This window comes from Triturus cristatus, chromosome 4_1, assembly GCF_964204655.1.
Source record: "Triturus cristatus chromosome 4_1, aTriCri1.1, whole genome shotgun sequence".
Classification (NCBI taxonomy): domain Eukaryota; kingdom Metazoa; phylum Chordata; class Amphibia; order Caudata; family Salamandridae; genus Triturus; species Triturus cristatus.
Window position 1 is genome coordinate 197,378,139 of NC_140585.1, and position 24,028 is coordinate 197,402,166.

Here is a 24,028-nt window from a genome sequence, read left to right on the forward strand (position 1 = left end):
TCATTTTAAAGATAAAGATATTTTCGATTTTTATAAATTGGTGTTTGATTTTATTGTGTGTTGTGTCTTAAATATTTAATATATTGGTGTGTTAAATGCTTTAAATACATGTCACTGAAGGTGAGCCTGCCTGATCGCAGCCAAGCTACCAAGGGTGGAGAATGGGAATAATTTATTCTGAACCCTAGACTGTGCTAGTGACCCTATTGCCAGGGGCAGATGCATATTTGCCAGTACTAATAATCCACTTTCCAATAAGGTACGGTAATGTGCCTAACATGTACGTGAGTTTATCCCAAAACTTGCAAGTGCACACATTTTGGCAGAGGTGCCCATAGTGAAATACGAGATGTGCTTGTATGGAGCAGTTTGCCAACTTGTTAAAATGCTTTCTGATAAAGTTCAGATTTCATAAATCACTTTTGTGAACTTGCACTCTAAAATCTTGGTTTTTGAGCACATAACCTGAAAGCTGATTAGTAACTCTGATCCAAAAGTACAAACCCTTTGCATCAGGTTTGTGTTAATCTTTCAATGCAAACCCACTGTAAGAATATTAGTGGTGCTATTCACAATTCAACACAAATTGTGATGTGTGTTAGAATGCAACAAAAGTGATGTGAAGCTGAACTTTGTTCTGTCTTGCATTACCTAGCATCAAGAGGATGTTCCACGATTAGTGCATGGAACCTTTGACACAACTTCATCCTCCCTGTGGTCCAAGAAAACGTGCCAACTTTACACACTCAAACACTTCTGAAACAATTGATGCTGCTGTTATATTCCATGCTATGGATTCTAAAAATCTTCTCAACAATCTACATGCCAATTTGAATAAACTGAGAACATTGCAATTACACTTACTTGTTCTCACAATAGCTTCTTCCAGTCTTGTGAGATGCAGTCTACCCACCTCTCTAATTCACAAAAGCTGCCAGACTCCTTTGGTCTTTCCAATTTGTTTTGTGGTTATTTGCACTGTATACCATGTTTCTTCAAAACAAGTTGTCATATCCGTCAATTTGAAAACTTGCATTTGTCTTTTCTATTTTATTATAATGTAGTGTATATTTGATTACTCTGTTGTGATAACATGGCTTGCTTCTCTGCCTGGACACTCTTTGGGGCCTAATTCATTCTTACTAATAAACTAAATATTACAAGTTATATCATGGTGATTGTGGAATATGCATAGTGTTGATACATACTTGAGTACCCGCGTGAGTCGTGAATCGATACCTCTGAAAGGACACGGTGATTGTAACACAAGACAGGGGTGCGTGTTGAGTTTTCTTCAGCCTGAGGGGCCATGGCCTCACCCTAGAGGGGCCCTGTAACGCATCTTAGAGTTGGGGAACCCCCCTCATATCCTACCAGGCATGAAGATCTACCATTGAACAAAGACATGACCTAACCTGTGAAGCTGATGGACCGGCAAGGGCCATTGTCTGCCCAGTGGTAGCTCACCCCTGCTCAGGATGTCTCGCATGTGTCTGTCCCACAGCCCATCCTTGTAACTAGAGGGCTTCCACTGGGATCTGTCCAGCAGCAAGAGAAGAGAGTGCGCATCAAATGATAACTTATTTACTCATTGCCCATCCTAGCTCTGTATTGCCTAGACGCCATTTGCAGTGTACCCCAGCTCTCTAGTTTGGTTGAAGTAATAAAAAAGGAAGAGACGGATTTACCTTACTTTCATTCAATGCAACGCATCAGGACACCTTGCTGCACTGTGTGAAAGGGACAGGGTAATAATACACCATATTTAACATTATCTAGCAAATGTATTTCTGTCCTCACCGTGTGCTGGTGCACAATCTGCTGTCTTGCCCCAGTGCAGGCACGCTTGTGGTGTGGGTGCAAGGGTACCTGAGTAGCAGGCAGGATTGCTTTTGTGCAGGAAGGCCACCTTCCTGAACAACAACGAGCCTCAGGGGCATTTTCCTCTTTCACAGTGTGCTGCAGAATGCAGCACAATTTGAAAAAGGAAACAAGGAGAATATAGGTATTTCTCCTTGTTGTGAAGGCAAGATGCAGCTTTTTGCTACATTCCCAGGCTTATCTGTCTTGGTACACCCAGGCTCCGTCCATAGTAGGACAAAGTAATACAAGGCAGTAACTTTCACTGCCTTGCGTTACTCCAGATTTACCAAGTAATGCAGGGCCACGCAGGGTGGCCCTACGTTGCTTGGTAAATCTGGCTTAGGGTTTGTGTGGCCCTACATTACTCCAGGGCAATGTAATCCCTTGAGACATCTGACCCCAGCTTTTTACCATGTGCTTAAACATTCGGCATTCTACTTTTACTGAGAGATAGATTGCAAGATGTCCCAGGCCAGTGTGAGTACCTTCTTCAGTTCTGTTTTTTCTCTGCATTCACACGCGAGGAGTCCTACTTGTATTATGGAAAAAACTAGTTCTACCAGAACGTGTAAGAGTTGAAAGCTGCCTTTGTATTTCCTGGAATGAGTAATCCCATTTAAAAGATATGCAGATGTTTTACCGTACTTTCCTCCAGGCATTCTAATTGGAACTTCCCAAAATGTTTAATATGACAGACACAATGGGCAGGTATGGCAGGTTCAAACACAGCCGACACCCCTATGAAGCAACCAAGAACAATGTCACGAGAGATGGGACAGTGAAAGCAGGGAATCACCGCACAGAATGATTTCATTGAGTATTCCAGGACATCTCCTGGGTGAAGGGTTTCATGCCAAGACATAGCAGGTAACAAATACCTCGGTATTTTTCTCTTATTTGCTGGTCGCTGATGTCAGAGGATACATCTAGTTATCTAAACCTGAAAGCAGCCTCGTCAGAGCAGCCTGTGAAGATCCAGGGCTCAGAAGTACCTTCCTTGTGGCTCAGGCAGCAGTTCCCTACCGATCACCGATTTTCTGTGGAGATCCAGATGTAGTGGAGGCCACAACCCAGTCTGGAGAAGCAGTGGAAGAAGGAGGGCAAAGAAACTACATTGAGAGGAAGCCAGAGAACTGGTCAGAGTACAAGCGAGAAAGGTACTGCTCGATTTTGGGTGGCATCTATGCTGTTGTCTCTGTGTCTGTGTTTTTTTGTCTCTGTGTTTTTCTGTAGGTTTGTTTCTGTGTACTTGTGTATTTCTTAGTGTGTGTGCGTGTGTGTTGACGCGCACTGTGTGAGTATTAATAGAAGACAGAGATAGAGGTGTCAAGTTTTCCAATAGGAAAGGAAGGGTTTGTGCTAATGTGCACGTCCATGTCGTCAATCTTGTCAGCTTCAGTTTGTGTCAGGGCGGTTTTGCATTTGTCTTTCTGGGTCAGTATTATCTTTTCATATACATCCAGAGACGTAACTTCTGGGGGAGGGGGGAGGGGGGGGGGGATTAATTGATCTGTTACAGCTCCCTAATAAATGAATGTTCTGATAAATAGTCGGTTGCAGGAGGTTTGAGTCGGATATGGAGAGGAATGCGTCAGGTTTCACCAGGAATGTTCACATACTCACAGACAAAAACGCACACACTCTCACTCTCTCTGTTTTGAAAATCCTGAAAAATATTGGTAAGTTTTTTTAAATATGGTGTTGTCTCTCTTAGTACTCCTACCAATCTGCATTGCTCTCCCCTTCAACTGCCACGTTGGCCCCTCTCATGCACCCTGCTTGTCGTATATTTAAACATGATATGCCAGCCTGATTGTCTTACCCCCGTCTTACTGACCAAGCTACTCCCCTGTGTACATCTGAATGTAAGTGGTATTTCAGTGGGATGCAGGAGCGGTCCTTGCAGTTAAGATCGGTGGGGCGCTGGGGGTGGGAGGGGGGATTTTTGACAAACGACAAAAAGGTAAAAAATAATTATTTATTTGATTTGCCCTTGTGGTTGTCTGTGGAATCCCCCCCAACCCAGCCTCACCACTCTTACCTGCATGGGCCACTCCTAATGTGATGTCGGTGTGTGTATAGTATGCCTGTTTCCTGGCATATATGAGTGATATGTCGCTGTGCCTATTATATACATACGTGTATTTCAGTGACTGCACAGTGTCTCCGGTACTGAGTGTCCGCGTGACTTTTCCCACGTGACTCTTTTCATATTTGTTTATCTTTCTACAAGTAGCTGTTTTAAGGTCTGAGTGAGTTCCTGGGGCCGGGTGTTGTGTCTCTCAATTTTTGTTGGTGTGCATTTAAAGCTGTTCCTAAGGAGAGCTTGTACTATACACTCCGGAAAAAACATAGGAGGTAAATTGCTTTGTTTTAAGTTAGGAAATGTCCCCGTGAAACACGGGTGCACCTGGAATGTTCCGGGCGGCTTTGCCATTATTGTGACTGAGAACCTGTCCTGTTGTGGTCATTAACTGAGATGAATCTCTATTCGAATCCATTTATGTTTTCAAAAAGAGCTGTTTTTGATTCTTTGACCATTGCAAAAAGGTACCGTAATTACCGCTGGAGGGTGGAAGCTTTTTCAGTCAGTGGGCTGAAAGAGGCGACCCCTTCAACATTCTTTCTGAAGTGATTGGTTGAGAGTGGGTCAGGTGACCTGAGGACCTGGGGGCGGATAAGTCTATGGCGACAGAGTCCTGGCAGAGATTGGGTGCAGTGACACCCTCTCTATTATTTCACTGAGTGGACAATTGTCCTGCACCGAAGGTTATCTAATGACCATGTCAAGGAGGCCATTTTTTTATTTAGTTTGAAGTTTTATATAAGGCCGGCCATGTCAGTCAATATTATAGTGATTTACAATAGGTAGAGACATCAGATAAATACATTTTATAAGTGAAATATTTCTGTACAATTGCCTATGTTCAATTATATTGTGAAACTGGCCTTTCTACAATTTTTTGAGGCAGATGGTCATGGGTGTTTCTTCTCTTTCATTGTAGGGATTTAGCCAGACTTAGGTACATCAGTTCCAGTGAGGTCATGGTGCTGCTCTTGGTTGACTTTACCAGTTTACATGTCTCTGGAGCATGCGGTTAAGAATAACAAAAGTTAAACAAAAGCAGTTATTACTTGTGTGATAGATAACTACATAGTTTTCCAATCACACACAGAATGTGTAATGCACAGTCGTACATTCTGTAGGAAGTTGTTCCAAGTTTTGTGTGCTGCCCAAAGAAGGACTGGTTAATAGTTTTTTTTTGGAAAATGTTAGGATTTGTAGCACCAGCCCTTTGTTGCTGCTCAAATTTGTGTTTTCTTCTAGGATTTCTAGGTTCAGTGCAGGGAGGGGCTAGGTTTTAAAATGCTGCACTTGGTAAATGATACTGTTGTTGAAAGTGCACCCCTTCTTCATTGGAAACAGTCTAGAAATGGCCGTACTGCCACGAGTTGCTCAGAATTTTTAGCATGTGTGGTGAATCCCGTACTTATGGAGGAGTGAGCCTGTATTGTGTAAGACCTGTGTGTAGAACTATTCCACAGTTTAGTCTTGGAGAATTATATTGTACAACGAATATCAAAGCAAAGAACATTGAGATACAAGAATATCGTGGAGAAAATATCAGTGACGGCCCGTGTAGGGCGTTTTACTGGGGCGGTGACGTGGCGCAGAGGAGGGGCAGGGTGGGTGGTTGCAAAATGCGACAAACGGCCGATTTCAGGTAAGTTACGAAAAAAATTAATAAAACAAATTTTGTTGCGCGCGCTGCATCGCATTTGGCAATCCTCTGCGCCATGTCACCGCCCCGGTAAAACGCCCTACACGGGCCGTCACTGCAAAATATAGAAGGCTGGAATATCGAAAGATAAGAGCATGTAGAAGAAGTATAGATTTACTATTGCTAACTCCACATCTACATACATTGAAGATATGTATATCGTTCAAAATACATATATGTTGAGTTATATATAGAAAAACAAAACATACCTTTGTGTATTTTGGATTCAATATTTTGTGCTTGCAATTTGTATACTTCAATATTCTAGCTTCGATGTTCAGGGGCATACTAAAGAATGAAAGATTACCAGGACCCCCTGTTTTAAAAAATATATACCTCCTAAATTACACATACATAAATACATACATAGAGGTGCTTTAGGGCAGCGGTCTTCACCTATTGGTCTGTTAAATTGTCACTCACATTTTGCTTCCATCCACCACAGCATCCAGCAGGGACAGTGGGTTACTGACTCTCCTCACTGTGAGTGGTGGCATTGCCCTCTGGCACATGTGCACATCCGCCATAAAAGAAGCTCCTTTAAATGCCAGAGGCTGTGGGACAGTGTGTTCTCTTACTTGAATTCCTTATTTTAACAATTATGAGCACCGTTTTAACATTTATTTCTTTTTGTGCAGTCCTTGCGTTCCCTCCCACACTGCTGCGAGGCCCTTCAGGCACAAATGGCTGTTGGAAAACAGTCATGGGAAGCCAGGGTTTGACTAGCCTTAACTTACTCTCTGTCTTATCATCTCAAGGGAATGGCTGTGGCACAATAGTAGAGTTTGTGTTTCTCTCTTACAAGATCCTAATATTTGCTATGAATTAATTTGTTTCTTAAATATTAATAAATGCCCTCCACTAAACGTATTAGCCTTGCACCAATTGTTTTTTTTAAATACGCATTCTATGTTTGCATACTTATTTTCCAAATTGTGCACCTGAGTTCCACAAGATGTGCCTTCCTTTTCACAGACTTGAGCTAGGTGATTCCATTGAAGGCAAGGTGTGCAGGTACTTCATGCTTTTTGGTCTGGGAATGATGGCCTTTAGTCAGGGTTGGACTGGCCCATAGGGCAAACAGGTAGTGCCCGATGGGATAGTCTGACAGGTCAGTCTGTGAGCTGTTTTTTTGTACGTTTGTTGGCCTGTTTTATGGTTTTGTGGGTCTGTTTTTAATGTTGATTCCCCTAATAGAGAAACAAATATTACCTGCAGCAAGCTCAAATTAATGCAATCTTCCATTCCTTGCAAAACACTTAACCCTTTCGGTGCTCATGATGGAATGGTTCTGTCAACAAGAAATAAGAAATGGCAACTATTAGTGTTCATTCAAAAGGGCACTCGTTCTAGTGCCCAATCTGTCGCACTGCTTCGTGGGTAAAACCTTCCCATCGATGAAACTCCTTAGAACCATCAGTAATCCATTTTATCCATGTTCTTTGATTCCACATGAACTTTGTCATCTATATTTATAAACACACCACGGAGACGGTGTCATCTCAACTTCCGGCTTTATTTTCACTTTTACAAGTAACTTCTGCTTGCCAATCCAGGCTTTAAACAGTGACTCGTGAGTACCAGGAGTATAACAGACATCCAAGATAGTGCGTCTTAATTACCCAATGCATTTCGAACCATGATTAGTTCTTCCTCAGGGGTTACTGCAAGAAATAAAAACATTCAGCTAGCTGTTCAACTGGGACCTGAATCATACACAAAGTTTTAATTTGTGAAATACGATAACCTTATTCGTGCAACTGTGCTGACTAACATACCAATCCTTGTCAAAAATGCTGAGGTGCTCCCCATAACTATCCCCATCATATAATACCCATTCCCTATCTCGATGATTCTAACCCTAATTAATCATACTAATCCTGCAATAAATGCACCCTCGTGATTGATATCCAATACCTCGAAAAAAACACTATAAGGTTGCGAGTCTCCCATGTGACTAAAAAGACTGACTGAGCTTTATAAACCACGAACGAGAGGGCCGCCTCACTTAAGTAATGGTCATTGTAGACAGAAGATGAAATGTTTTTTCGTCACAAGAGATGGGAGGAATATGGCATGTATATTGGCGATTCAAGATCAGCTGCAAGGTATGTAGGGAAGCAATGAAGTGGTTTATAAAGCTCAGTCAGTCTTTTTAGTCACATGGGAGATGTGACTAAAAAGGAAAGGAAAACCCAAAAGGAGAAAAATGCAAATTTAACATCTTTGATAAAAGTATTACAGAGATCATTTGCGCAATGCCCGATGTTTATTTCAGGAGATTTTAACAGCAACCTCTTAGGGAAAAATCAGGCAGAAAAAACCAAAAAAACAGTACGCGACCTGGGAGATTTAGGTTTATCAATACTGAATGGAAAAACAAGGGGCGACATTCCGGCAGGCATCACTTACTTGAGCGGAAAAGTCCACTCAATAATTGACTATACAATAATAAGCAAGGTTCTAACTTCCAGCATAGAATCATTCCAAATAGTCAAGCGTTTGGAAAGTGACCATTTCCCTCAAATAACTAAAATTAACATTCCACTCAGTGTACTGCAAAGTCTGCCGTCCTTACTACATCAAGCTGAGAAGTTCAACCTAAAGAAGTTAAAATGGCGTGGGGGTGCCCTGGAAAGTATATTGGTCACAGTAAAACAGCATATGTTCAATTCAAGCACCCAGCCCGACGAAGAGCGTATAAAGAACTGGGAGCAACTGATTCAGGTCCTCTTGCTAAAATTCCCAGCAGCAGCAGGGAATTTGGGGAGTATTAAGGCAAGGAAGGAGCCATGGTTCAATCTGGACCAAAGAGAAAAAAAGAGAATCGTTGCACGGGAGGTCCGTGCACTGGCTCATGGGAAAAAAACAGGAACCAGCATAAACAATTGCAAACTAAAAGAAGCAAGGAGTATATACAGGAAGTCGTTAAGGGCCGCAAAGAGAACATACAAGGAAACTATTTGGAATAAGCTATTGATCACAGGAAAACGCCCAAATAGCAGGGACTTTTGGGGAATCATTAACGACCTAAACAAAGGAGCGCGCCTTCATCAAGAAGCAGGGGTAGGAGAGGAATCCTGGTCCCACCATGTGCAAACACTGTATGGAAACACAGTTTCAAGCATCACTAATAGACAACGGGGGAGAGAGTTGGAAAGCGGGAAAAGCACAAAAAATGAAACTCAGGTGAATAAAGACAAAGAGGCCCAGGAAGAAGTAAACGTGATCATGGAAACTCCTCTAACCTCCAAAAAACAACTGAGGGTAATAATAACAAGAGTGAAGACAGAAGGAGCTGCAGGTCCAAATGGGCTACCAAATATGCTCTTTAAAACCGATCCGGATTTTTGGTTAGAGTCCTTAATTCCCCTATTCAACCATATATATTCTCAAAACAAAGTTCCCGCATCTTGGCAAGGTAATATCATTCACCCCATTTTCAAACAGGGAGACCGTCGCATCCCCGCCAACTACAGGCTGATATCCTTAATAGATGTTGAAGCCAAGCTCTATGCCTCCTGCATCCTAACTCAGTTACAAGATTGGATAGAAGAGTCCAATATTATCCCCAAGTATCAAACAGGGTTCAGACAAGGAATGGGCACCATCACAAACCTAGCTTGTCTGTCACTTTTAATGGAAAAAGCACTAACTGAGGGTTCAAGACTATACGCCTGCTTTATTGATATAAGGTCAGCATTCGACCGGGTATGCAGAGAGCGCCTATGGGCAAAGTTGACAACCTGGGGATTCCTGAAACCCATGTTAAAAGCCATAGTCACCCTGTATAACAATACATGGGTAAGGGTTAAGTTAGGCAACGGTGCCAGTATTACCTCAAAGATCCCGACGTATCAAGGTTTAAAGCAAGGCTGTGTATTGGCCCCAAGCCTCTTTAACCTTTTTCTCTCGGACATCAGCAAAGTTTTGGTTGCAGCAGAATGTCATCCGCCGAGATTGGCTAACGAACCTATCAACTTTTTACAATACGCGGATGACATAGTAGTACTGAGCAAATCACCAATCGGTCTACAAAGAGCAATCAACAAATTAGCGAAATATTTAAATCAGGAAAAGCTGGAACTAAATAAAGATAAAACAAAGGTCGTCCGACTAGTGGAATCAAGCAAACTCAACTTTAAATGGATGGCAAATGGAGAAATGGTAGAAGAACAACCTTCATATAAATATCTGGGTATTTTAATAGAGCAAGGACTTAAACATAAAGAGCAAAAAGTTATAATAAAGGCAAAAGCTCAGTCACTAATCTTTACATATCGACTACTGAAATCCAAATTGGACTGTCCTAATCACAATCACCTACTGAAGGTCATGGCCACGCGAATTTTACCTACCTTGTCATATGGACTGGTTACTTGGCAAGGCAAGGAGGCTGATTTATTAAACGCAATGCAGACTAAGATCTACAAAGCCGTCTTTAATCTGCCAAAATCCGCCTCTCCAGCGCAGATACGGCTAGAATTTGGCCTGCAAAATCAAAACTTCCGGAGCATGAGCGGCTTTGTGAAGCTTTGTAATAAATTTCGTTCCGCACTTAGGAGTCCTTGGACCATCTGTGCTGGGAAGAAATCATGCATCAGGCGGATAACAAAATCTTGAGTGCCTGGGGAAAGCATTTGCAAAATTGCTTGATGGAACTTGATATAGAATCATCATGGTAATCAAGGAGGGATAAAGTTGGTTTAAATAGCTTAATTAACAAGTCAGCCAAAACGAAATCCTTTTTAGGAGAAAAAAAATCATTGGCCAAACGCAGGCATGGGTGGACAGTTATAGCATCTTACAATTCTTTTAAACCACAAGCATACCTATCCTCTCACTTCAGCGGGTTCCTAAAGAAATGCTACACGGACTACCGGATGGGCCAACACCTGTCAAAAGACCTACTCCCCTCCTGGAAACAGAAAATTGCCGTTTCTGCGGTTATAAATCCGAATCCCTAGCTCATATTTTTTGTGTATGCCGAGCAGTATTGGATCTAAGACGACGATATTTAAAGCAAATTTTTAATGTCCTAAAAATTCGCACTTGCAGACAAGCAGTAACAAGTTGGCTGGGAGGATCCTCCATAATCCTGGCTTGCAGGGGAACAACATTTCTGGGGGCAGTAAGGATCCGCCTGAACCAGCAAGAGCAGGAAGCGTGTAAGATCGGAACCCTTAAGAAAAAGCAACAAAGAAAATAACCAGAGGATATAGATAACTTAAATTTTACAGAGACACATTGTCCCATGCTAGAATCAAATTTTTACAATTGTATTTAACAAATTGTATGCGCTTTGGTGATAATGACTAGATGTTTTACGGTTCTCATCTTTTATATTCTTTTATTTATACATGTGGGTTTTGTAATAATTTTAACAAATTATACAATAAAACTTTGACTTGACTTGACTTGAATGGTTCTGTCATGAGCATCAGAGCTTATGTGCTCATGATAGAACCATTCCGTCATGTGCACAAGTGCACTGAATCCTTTTGCTGTAAACAGCAGAGGGATTTCCCTTTTCTTTGGCCTCGGGAGGTAGGAAAGAGCTTCCCCAACCTCCCGAGGTATTTTCTTGTCTCAATGTTTTGATGATTGTGCGCATGGGGCGCTGATGTCATTACATTGAAATTCACTGTTTAGGTGCTTGTGGGGCTATCTCAGCCCCCGAGCACCGAAACACATGGGAGAGGTATCATTGGAAAGGGGAGAATCTCCGCTTTGCAATGGTACCCTACATAGTGGATCCCTGCTTGGATATCACTCACCCACACCAGTGAGTTACTGAGGAAACACTGGGTGGTAGGAAATTTGTGCTGGCACAGAAACCCCGAAAAAAAATGTGAGAAAAATGTGATTTTTTTCAGCTAAATTTGAGGTTTGCAGGGGATTCTCGGTTGGAAAACGTTGGGAGAGCCACACAAATCACACCTGCCTGGACTCCTCCGGGTGTCTAATTTTCAGAAATGTATGGATTTGGTAGGTTTCCATAGATAGCCGTCAAGCCCAAAACGCAGGTGCCCCCTTGCAAACCAGGTCGTTTTGTGCTAGGTCATTTTTATGTATCCATAATACGTTTAGGGTCCTTGCCTGTCGCGGGTACTTGGCCTACCGACACAAGTAGGTACCATTTTTATGAGAAGACCTGGAGGATATTTGTCTCAACATGGTGATCCCACAACTTTCCCACACAGAAATGTGAGAGAAAAGTGATTATTTCCAGCCAAATTTGAGGTTTTCAGGAGATTCTGATTAGGAAAGCGTTTGGGGGTCCTAGCAAGTCACACCTCCCTGAACTTGCTCGTGTGTCTGGTTTTCAGAAATGTCTGGCATTGGTAGGTTTCCCTACATCATAAATGCATGTGACTCCCTCGCAAAACAAGGTCTTTTTGTAATCAATAATTTTGAAGTCTCCACAGTACGTTTTAGGCTGTTTCCTGTCAGGGGCACTAGGCCTACCCACACAACTGAGGTACCATTTTTATCAAGGGACTTTGGGGAATGCTGGGTGGGTGGAAGTTTGTGGCTTACTGCAAAATCCAGAACTTTCCATCACAGAAAATTTAGGAAAATGTTTTGTTTTTTTACAAAGTTTGAGGCTTGCAAGGGATTCCGGGTAACATAACCTAGTGAGAGCCACACAAGTCACCCCATCCTAGATTCCGCTGCTGTCTAGTGCATAGAGTTACTCGGTTTCCCTAGCTGCCAGCTGAGCTAGGTTCCAAAATCTACAGCTAGGCACAATGCAAAAATTTCACCGGAAAAAGGTGATGTGTCCACATTGCATTTTGTGACATTTCCTGCTGCGAAAACTAGGCCTACCCACACAAGTGAGGTACCATTTCTATTGGGAGACTTGGCGAAATGCTGTGCGGGTGGAAGTTTGAGCCTCCACACAGATTCCAGAACTTTCCATTACAGAAATGTGAGAAAAATTGTTTTTTTTCAAAGCTTGAGGTTTGCAAGGGATTCTGGATGACAGAACCTAGTGATAGCCACCCAAGTCACCCCATCCTGGATTTCCCTGGGTGTCTAGTTCTCAAAAATGTATAGGTTTGCTAGGTTTCCCCAGGTGCCAGCTGAGCTAGGGTCTAAAATCCACTGCTAGGCCCAATTAAAAAAAAGGGCCAGTTTTCACTGGAAAAATGTGGAGGCATATTATCAAGAACAGCGTTAAAGTTATCGCCGCTTTAGCGGCAGGAAACTGCCGCCAAAGTGGCGATAATGGGCTTGATAATATGCCCTTGAGAATTCCAATAGAAGCCCATGTTCTGGTGTGAACATAACATAACATAACATACCATAACATAAATTGGTGGTGCTCCAAGGAAGTGGCTAAAGACATTTCTTGACAGCCAATGAGGTACATTGCAGGTTGGAAAATCTGGCCCTGTGTCAGCAGTACCAGCCGTTAAGTCAGAGCCATGACCATAACTGGTCATCTAGTGAAGCTGTTAGGGAAAGGTATCTGGAAATTTTAAGAAATCCACGGGGGCAATACAGCTGCAGCTGGCTTAACTGTGCCAGAATAAAGCATAGATGCAGGGCAATTAGAGGTTATTCAATGCCTCTTGTAACAACTATAGTAGTTAACACACGTGTCCCATAACCTTATTGTTGGACCTAAAAAAGAATACCAAGTATCTGCCTGTAACATATGACTCTCAGGATAGCCAGCTACAAAAGTTGAAGGTTAACAAAGGGAGGCGATGATGGTTAGACACTTAGAAGAATGGACATCAATTCACCAAAATGCATCGGGTGGCGGAAGTGAAAATTACTTTCACCTAGACACACTTGTTTATACATACACACACATTCACTCATACACTTTCTTACATAAGCACACTCTGATCCACAAGACAAGGACACACACACAACATATATTAAGAAGCATTTTTTCTTCTTACCTCTGCTGCCAAGTAGGGTCATATTCCAGTAAATTGTACTCCATTATTTTAATAGAACAACAATATCAAATTTTCACTATTAGCCTAATACAAATGTGACTGATAGCAAGAAAAGTAGAACACCAAGTGATGTTCATAGGAATGAGCTGTTCCTGTGTTCCTGAAACTGGTTTTGCCATCTCTGAGACCAGGGGTCGCAATCGTAGTGCCAGGGTTCACAAGGTGCAATCTAAGGGCCGTGGCCGCAAGCCCTGGAGACACTAAAGGACGTCCAGGGATAGAAGTCAGTAAAACAGCCAAATATCTCTTGATAAAAGAAGGCTTTAAAAAAAATGAAACCTCCTTCATAATACACAAAACTAATTACTACATTTAAACTTAAGATAAACATTGTAACCCAGACTTCTCTAACTCCCTGCGGAGGTTAGTATACAAGCCACGGCCAAACATTCCACTGACACTGGTTAGTTACCTAAGTTTTGGGGTCTTGAGACAGACAGCTATAGCTGTCTGTCAAAGACAGCATTGTAACCGATACTTTAACATATATTTAGAGCGGTCTTTGGGCCTACCTCTTGCTCATGATTGGATGGCTTGCTTGCCCATTTTAATGCCTTGTTCCTGAATCAATGGCTTACCTCCGTATCCCTTTGTTTGTCTCCCCTCCCGAAGCATTAAGCGCCATCCTGTATTTTCATTGGTTGAATATATCCTTCCACTGCTGATGTCAGGATACTATTTATTCTGCATGTTTCTCTGGCATTTTAATTGTAGCACTTGATGGGAGCGCATGTTCTACACTTTTATCTCTTTCTCAGTGTCTCTCCTATTATGTCAATCTTTCTTTCCTGCCCTTGTTCTATCTCACTATCATCCCCAGTTATCCTCTCTTTCCTTCACTGCCCACTGGCTCCTATTACACTCTTTTACCCTCTCTCCATACCCACTCTTCTAATAACGAGCAGTGCTGCTTTCTGATCTCTCTCTCCCCTTCTCCCCGATATGTTGCCTGCCGCTGCCACTATAGTCAGTGCTTGTAGTATTTTATCGCAACCATTGACAAAGGCAATGAGGAGCTGGCTCATCTTGAATGGGTATAATTCTTCCAAAATGTCGGGTATATTGTGTCATAATGCAAAGTGGTGGCCATCTTGGAAGTATACAGAGAAGCATTCCAAGAGGGCCCGCCAGCCATTATTACATTTGCCAGTGCTTATGGCGCAATTATACAAACATTGCATTGGCAAGGTGCAGCGGATGTACATCATGGAATGGTATATCTATACTTTCACGATAGGCACCACGCTTTGCCTAGTGACCATCCATCACTATTGGGTTTACCAATGCTTGTGGTGCAATTTTGCAAGCTCTGGCAGAGCAAACTGTGGCAGGGGACCATCTTTAAATATTATGTTTTATACTTTCAAGAAGTCTACCACAATATGCAACATGACAGCCGATTTGCAAAAGTGTTTTTCATACTAATTGTTAAACCATTCCAAGACGGTGCTACATTCAATCTAGATGCAATGTGACAGTCATCCTATACGTTTACAAACTAGCATTTCAAGATGTGTGGAGAAGATGTGGTCTAATGGTCAGAGCTGCCAACATTGGAGCTTCGGAAGCCGTTTTGAGTCCCGGCATATGGTTAAACGTCCTGTGATTCTGGGAAAATCAATTGATCTCCACATGTCTTAAAAAAATTAATCAGTCGTATAATGTGATCTGGTGCTCATGTAAAATACTCTAATACCCTGGGGTCAAGTTTGTGTTGCATAAAACTGCCAACACAAATGAACTCCTACTGCTATCGAATTTGCCAATGCTAGTGCAACTCTTCTACAAGCATTGGAAAATAAAATTGTGGCAGCAAACAGTCATTGATAGAACAAGACAGATTGGCTTTGCCAATGCTTGTTTAAAGTGTTGGTCAAGAAGTTCTTCCTAAACAGTCACCACCTCTTTCATTGCAGATGGAAAAGATGTCCTGTTTAATTGGCAATTGCAATATTCTGTTAACCACTGTGCCTGGGAAGCCCTTGCCTACAAATTCACAACTCATTCAGAACTATCGGAGGCTCCACTCCAGATCAGTCCACGTGAATTTATATTGTTTTGCATTCCACCATATTCCCAAGATGCGTTCATGACCTTTTATTTTGAGTTTGTTATTGAAACTAATATTCTGGCAACTAAAAAGAGTTTTATCTTCTTTCCCAATAGGGCACTTGAAGACGCCACCATGGCAGATACGGGAAGCATTTCCAGTAACATCACCAATGCTCCAGGTTTAAATGAGACACATCCAGTAATGGGATCTGCCACCAGTTTCATCATTGCAGCTGGTTTCATGCTGTTTATCAGCTTCTTTGGAATTATTGGAAACAGTTTGGTGTTCTGGTATCTATGTTTTAAAATCAAAAGGACTAAGTACACCGTTTACATCATCAACCTTGCTGTCGCTGACTTAATCTATCTCATCTTCCTCTCTGTGGAGCTGTGCATCTCATTATGGCAAGACAAAGCAGTGGACACAAGGACAGTATTGTTTGTACTGGAGATCATACTCGGCCTTGGAATCTATGCTGATATGTTTCTACTGACTGCCATTAGCGTGGAGAGATGTTTGGCCATCTATCACCCCATGTGGTATCATTACAATCGGCCAAGCTTCCAGTCCTTGCTTGTGTGTGTCATAAGTTGGGGTCTTTCATTTCTTATGACTCTGGTGGAACACTTAGGTTGCCCCCCAGAGCTATATGATACAGTGGGGGTGCAGTGTACCGCAGTCCACACATTTTTATCAGTATTGGTTTTCTTGCTAATTATACCCACTATGGTTACATCCAGCCTGATTATGCTAATCATGGTTAAAAAATCCTCAAAGAAAAAGCATCCACCAAAGCTTGTCATTGTCATTGTGGCAACAGTCATTGTCTTTCTTATTTCAGTAGCACCTGTCAGAGTACTGTGTTTGCTCATTTACCTACAGGTCAATCCATCAGGATTCTCTCGTGGTGGACTCATCTTTGCGGTTTACATGTGTATCTCAATCAACAGCAGTGTCAACCCCTTCATCTACTTTGTGGTGGGAAGGCAGAAAATACAAGGAGTCTGGAACTACCTAGAGAAAGCTCTGAAGAAGGTCTTTGGAGAAGAAGAAGACAAAGAGGAAGGAGAAAAAGGAGTGAATAAACACCCTGAAGAGGGAGACATCACAGAGGGCATCTGTTAGACTGGACTTTCAAATTATTTCCCCAAGACTGATGAATGGAAAAGCACACTTTAAGTACCAGACAAGACGATCTGTGCTCTCGCTGCTAAAATAAGGCCCATTCTCTCTGTATGCCATGAAGGCTGGACATTTTCAATGGTTCTCTAGGAAAATACATCAGTGCATTATATGCCCTCAGGAAGCTAAGAGGAGCGCATAATGCTTAGCATATAGAAAATATACTGTATGCATGTGAGGAGATGCAAAAGCATGATCAACACAATCCAAGCCTTACCCTTGCCTGGTAAAGCACCCTTGCCTACTGGGAACAAAGCTAATAGTGGCTTTACTGGTCTGAACGAAAAGATTCTTGCCTGAGCAGCAATAAGAAGGCAGCTGCAGTAAAGGATCTAGAGGCATATGTACAAGGAAATGGGGCAGTGCTGCGGCAAATTTTGCAGCACCTCACTTTCCAAAATGCAGGGATGCACCATATTTACAAGAATATGGCGCACCCTTGTGTTTTCCCTAGCACTGCAACTAAAAATAGCTGCCTAGCCCCAACACAGCCACCGTTGCACCATAGTGCAAGAGTGTCTGCTTTGCAGGGATGACGTTTTGGCACAGAACTTGAAGAATATATATTTTCCTGGGACTTTGCCCATGCAATAAATACATTCAGATTACAGAAAGCCACACTGTCATATCTCTCTCACACCCCACTCAAATTCTATGTAAAGGATGCCTCTGGTTCTATAAGCCAACATTTGGACATAACATATAGTATGTCAAAGAGATAGTATGAGGGGCTAATTTCTTTCTGTCACCCCTTTGGTAGCTCAACAGTACCTGACTTAGAATATGGATCATGGTCTTCGTCGCTTGTGCACATTTTGAATACATGTGCTTCCTCTAAATGTTCTAACAGCGAGCCCTGTGCATAATGCGGTGGCAGATCCTTAGCTTCATAAATATACTCCTGATTTAATTTCACATTGTGTATTTACTCAATACATTGTGTACCAGGTTAATAGCATGTGGGCAATCAGCATAGTTAAACTTGCTCCAGCTACAGAAGTCCAATGCCTAATGTTTTCTCCAAAATGTGACCTCTTATAGGCATATCTTTTTTCATGTGTGCATGTGCATGTGCATGTGAAAAAATGCTGCAGTAATGGCAAACGATACTTACCCATGAAGACACCATTTCCCCTACATCCACACACATTTTGCATTCGTTCCTTCCCCAGCATCTACCCTGAAAATTGGCATAATCTTATCCTTCACAAGAGTAAATGTACAACTGAGTTGATGTTACAAATGTGCCTACCATTCATGTGTGTTATCCCAAAACGTGCAAGCACATCTATTTTGGCGGAGGTGCCCACACTGAAATACCAGATTTGCTTGCATGAGCAATTTTGCCACATTCTTAAAATGTTTCCTGAAACAATTCTCATTCTGTAAATCACTTTTGTGAATTTCACTCTAAAATCATGGTATTTGAGCACATGAACTGAACACTGATTAGTAACTCTGGCACAGATTTACAAACCCTTTGCATCAGATTTATGTAATGTTTTCAATGCAAACTCGCCGCAGAAAATGGGCTTGTGCTATTTACAATCGAACCCAAATTGTAAATTGTGTTGGATTCAACAAAAAGGGATGTGAAGCTGAACAATGTGCTGCCTTGCATTACCTTGCATCAAGGGGGTGTTCTATGGGTTGTGCATGGAATTTTTGACACAACTTCATCCTCCCTGTTGTCCAAGAAAACATGCCAACTCTACACACTCAACCACTTCTGAAACAATTGATTCTGCTCTTATATTCCATGCTATGACTTCTAAAAATCCTCTCAACCATCTACATGCTGATTTGAATAAACTGAGAACATTGCATTTACACTTGGTCTGACAATAGCTTCTTCCAATCTTGTCTTTCCGATTTGCTTTGTAGTTATTGACACTGTAGTCAATGTGCCTTCATAAACATCAGTCATATCTGTCAATTTCAAAACTCCCATTTCTGCATTTTATTTTATTACACTGTAGTCTATATTCTTGTATTCTGTTGTTCCTTGCAGATCTGTGTGGAGACACTTTGGGGCCTAATTCATTCTTAGTAATACACTAAGAAATAAAAGTTATATGGTGGTGGTTATAAAATATGCATAGTGTTGATACATGCTCGTGTACCACCATGATTTATGACGCTTCCTCTGCAAAGACAAAGTGATTTTAACACAAGACAGAGGTTCATGTTTGGTTTTTCTTCAGCCTGATGGACCTGGAAATCTGTGAGTAGCTTCACCCTTGCAAGGTCCTGTACTGCATCTGGTAGAGTTGGGGATTCACAGTCTCATCCTGTCAGGCATAGAGATCTACCACTGAACAAATGTACTGACCTAACCTTTAAAGCTGATGTGCAGGTAAAGGCGAGGATCTGCCCAGTGGTAGCTCACTCCTGTTCAAGATGTCTTGCATGCGCCTGTCAAACAGTACATCCTTCTAACCACAAGGCAAGCTGGGAGCTGTCCAGCAGCAAGAGAAGTGAGTCCTCAGATTGGAAGGACCGTGGCTCTCTACTACACTTCCTTATGACTATTTGGTGTGTGCCCTAGATTTCCAGTCGAGGTGACAACCAATGGATTTCACCCCGCATCAAATGCTAACTCAGTTAATCATTCTTTAACATTCCCCAGCCTAGTTCTGTACTGCTGAGTAGCTTTTTGTAGTATGCATGTGCTCCCTAGCTTGGTTGAAGGAAAAACTATTAAGAGCCGGATTTACCATTATTTTTATCCAAGGCAATGCAACAAGACACCTTGCTGTGCTGTATGAAAGGAAGAGGGCTGGAATGCACCATATTCAATATTATATAGTGCATTTCTGTGCTCTCCTTGTGCTGGTGCACAGCAAAACACACAAGATGATGGACGGAATGTTGCACATTCGCAAAACATTTACCACCAGTCACAGATCTTTGTTTAATCCATCGTTATTTTGCTCACCACGCAACCCCAGTTCAGACATGGCCATGTGCAAATCAGTCTTGACCCTGTGCCTCATGGGAACAGTCCAGCCCGAACTGCCAAGCCATGTCTTCCCTGGACCGGAATCAAGCATCCTAGGACCGGTTTCGGGGTTTCACCCCTCTTTAGCCAGGATAGCTTGACTCCAGTGGTGTAGTAAGCATGGGACCCACGTCTGGGCATACCCTTCCCACATAGGGCGAACAGCAAAACACACAAGATGATGGACGGAATGTTGCACATTGGCAAAACATTCACCCTAGTAACAGATCTGGGTTTAATCCATCGTTATTTTGCTCACCACGCCACCCCAGTTCAGACATGGCCATATGCAAATCAGTCTTGACCCTGTGCCTCATGGGAACAGTCCAGCCCGTACTGCCAAGCCATGTCTTCCCTGGACCGGAATCAAGCATCCTAGGACCGGTTTTGGGGTTTCACCCCTCTTCAGCCAGGATAGCTTGACTCCAGTGGCGTAGTGAGCACAGGACCCACGTCTGGGCATACCCTTCCCACATAGGGCACACAGCAAAACACACAAGATGATGGACAGAATGTTGCACTTTGGCAAAACATTCATACCCAGTCACAGATCTGGGTTTAATCCATCGTTGTCCAATGTGCTTTTTTGCACCAATGCAGGCATCCTTGCGCTGTGGTACAAGGGTACCTGCATTGCAAGCAGGATTGTTTTTGTGCAGGAAGGGGCACCGTCCTGCACAACAACGATCTTCACGGGCATTTTCCTCTTTCGCAGTGTGCTGCACAATGCAGCACACTTTGAAAGAGGAAGCAATGAGAAATATAATTATTTCTCCTTGTTGCGCCTCCCCAGGGAAGGCAAGGCGTAGCTTTTTGATGCATTCCAAGGCTCACCTGTCTTGGTAAATCTGGGAATGTGCAGAAATCTATAGGTGAATGCATTGGTACACCCATGCTCCACCCATGGAACTCCTTCTCAGGACAACGTTACACAAGTCAGAAACTTGTACTGCCTTGTGTTGCTCCAGATTTACCATGTAATGCCTTACGTTGCTTGGTAAATCTGACTTAGAATTCACAGGACCCGTGCTATACACTACATTACACCAGGGCAGTGCAAGTTTTGCATTTTGCCATCTGCTCAAACAATTAGCATTCTACTTTTGCAGGAGATTGATGCAAGATGTTCCAGGCCAGTGTGAGTACCTTCTCAGTTCTGTTTTTTTATTTGCACTTAGACACGAGGAGCCCTACTTTTATTAAGGGAAAAAAATGAAATCTACCAAAACTGATAAGAGTTGCCTTTATATTTCCTGGAATTACTAATTCCATTGAAAATATATGCAGAGGTTTACAGCATTTTCCTCCAGGCTTTCTGATTAATACTGCAGCGAAATCCTCAGTCTGATAGACACAATGGGCAGGTATGGCAGGTTCAACCCACAGCCAACACCCCTGTGAAAAAGCCAAGAAAAATGTCGGAAGTGATCGGCCAATGAAAGCAGGGAATCGCCGAAGATAATACTGCATTGAATAATAGAGAAGTGTGCCGGGGTATGGGTTTCATACCAAGGCACAGTAGGTAACAATTACCTCTGGGCTTTCCCTCCTATTGCCTGGTCGCTGATGTCAGAGGATACATTTAGATATTTAAACTTGAGAGCAGCTTCTTCAGAGCAGCCTGTGAAGATCCAGTGCCCAAAAGTTTCTTCCTTGTGGCTCAGGCAGTAGTTGCCTACCGATCATTGTCCGTGGAAATCCAGATGTAGTGATGGCCACAACCCAGCCTGGAGAAGCAGTGGAAGAAGGAGGCAAAGAAACTACTTTGAGAGGAGGCCAGAGTACTGGTCAGAGTAAAAGCGATAAAGGTACTGCACAATTTTGGGTGGCAGCTATGCTATTTCCTATTATCTCTTATTTTGACTGGCAATGTTTGTCTGTTCTGTGAGTGTCTGTGTTTTTTTGTCTCTGTATGTTTTTCTATAGATGTGCTTCTGTGTACGTATGTATTTTTTAGTGTGTGTGTGTGTGTGTGTGTGTGTGTGTGTGCATGTGTGTGTTGGTGCACACCCATGTTAGTGTGTATGAGAGACAGAGATAGAGACGTCACGTTTTCCAATGGGCAAGGAAGGATTGTCATATACATCCAGAGACGTAGCTTCAGGAGGGGTGTTTGTTGTGTTACAGCTCCCTAATAAATGTCATTTCTGATAAATAGTTGGGTACAGGAGCTTTCAGTCGAGTATGGGGGTGAGTATGTTGGATTTTATCTGGATTTTTCACAGACACATACAAAAATTTACACACACCCTCTTTCTTTCTCTTTTTTGAAAATCCTCAAAAATATCGGTTATTTTTCAAAATATTGTGTTGTCTTTCTTAGTTCCGCATTCCTCTCCCCTTCCACTGCCCAGTAAGCCCCTTTCATGCACCCTGCTTGTCTATAATGTATTTAAACATTATATGTCAGCCTGATTGTCAGAAAATCTGAAGCTCAACTGACCAAGCCACGCCCATGTGTACATCTGAATGTAAGTGGTATTTCAGTGTGATGTCGGTTTGTGTTTAGTGGTCATGTGTGCCTGTGTAGGATCAGCATCAGCACTGGAATCATGAGTCCAGGAGGCTGTTGAAGTGTTGAAGTAGTCTTTACTAAAACTAAGGTAATGGAGACCCCATCCAGCACCAAATGAAGCAACTGACAACTGACAATACAAATGTCGCTAGACAACACCCAGGTTCTATGTTCTAGAGCGATCACCTAGCAACTAGGAGCAGCACTCCACATTAGAACACAGAACCAAGACACTACACCACCTTCCCCCAATACTTAACATAAGGTGAAGAACAAAGAAAACTAAAAGCTATACAATTAAAAATAAAGACCAAACCAAAGAATTTAAAAGTAAAGCATATCATAAAGTAAGGTATATCATTTAAATATAATCTTGCAATGTATCAGGATGTCTAATGACTCTGCGAGGCATTGAGACCTCCTCTTGCGAAGTGAAATCAGAAGTAACATTTGAAGATCCAATATTATCAGTGGATCTGGCCATTCTGTTAAAATTCCACACCCTGTAATCGCTGGTCTTAATGGCATTCTTAAAATCCTTAATAACCTTGAATGGTCTGCTAAACTTTGCATTACCTTTATCCAAGCGAGGACTTTTGATCTCAACACAATCACCCACAGAAACTGTAATTTTTTTGACAGCTTTGCGCTCATCGAACCATCTCTTCTTTTTCTCCATATCAACACGTTCTCTTTCTCTCCAACCATCCACACCTCCAAAATCACCATCAACAACTGACCTTTTTGCAACACCCCACGAGGGACAAACCTCTGTGTTCGTCACCCTTTTTTTGAACAAACTAAATGGAGATAGTCCTGTATAAGAATGCTGAGTAAACCTATATTCTCTCACTTTCTTCCTCGTGGCCACCTCCCAATTCACAGCTGTCACAATGGCTTGCTGCAAGGTCTCCTTTAACACCTTCACAAACCTTTCCACAACACCATTGCTTTCGAGGTGGTAAAGAGACGCCTTCTTGTGTTTGATTCCCCTGCAACACAAAAAATCTTCAACTATCCTCGAGGTAAATTGAACACCATTGTCTGAGAGCACTGAAATTGGGAAACTCTCTCTCTCAAAAAGTTCCTCCAGAAAACCACTAACCACAGTGGACTCCACAGAATTGACTACTTTGATCTCTGACCACAGCGAATACATATCCATGCAAACGAAGACATACCGATCGCGCGTATTTAGCTTTACAGGACATAAAATATTAATTGCAATATCTGACCAAGGCTCCTTGGACGGTTCCCTCAGTACCATGGGTTGAGTTCTGCACTTTAAGACCTTATCTCTGCATGTACGCTCAACACAATTCCTGACCTCCCTCTCTACATAAACATCCATGGCAGTTCACCAATAAGCTTCCCTAATTCTCTCTTTGGTTTTGACTATTCCCATATGACTGGCATGGGCACTTTTAAGCAATCGTTCCCATAGAGCATGAGGAGGAACCAACTTACTGCCCCTCAAGAGGATACCATCAACAACAGCTAATTCCTCTTTGACTTGCCAGAACCCCTTAAGGTCTGGACAACAATCCTTCTTTTCACACCACACATCCAATACCATTGCCACTACCTTTTGCAAAACATCATCTTTAGCTAAAAACTCTCTCCATTCCACTTCAGAAACAATACCATCACTAA

At 42.3% G+C, this 24,028-nt stretch overlaps 1 protein-coding gene across 1 annotated transcript; it reads left to right on the forward strand.

The window, feature by feature from the left end:
* Window positions 1-2,660: 2,660 nt before the first annotated feature.
* On the forward strand, window positions 2,661-18,799 carry LOC146854009 (mas-related G protein-coupled receptor member H-like). The gene is made up of 2 exons (XM_085651873.1): window positions 2,661-3,020; window positions 15,791-18,799. Exon 2 carries the CDS (start codon window positions 15,810-15,812, stop codon window positions 16,800-16,802), a length of 993 nt encoding a protein of 330 aa, XP_085507999.1. The 5' UTR covers window positions 2,661-3,020; window positions 15,791-15,809; the 3' UTR covers window positions 16,803-18,799.
* Window positions 18,800-24,028: the final 5,229 nt, after the last annotated feature.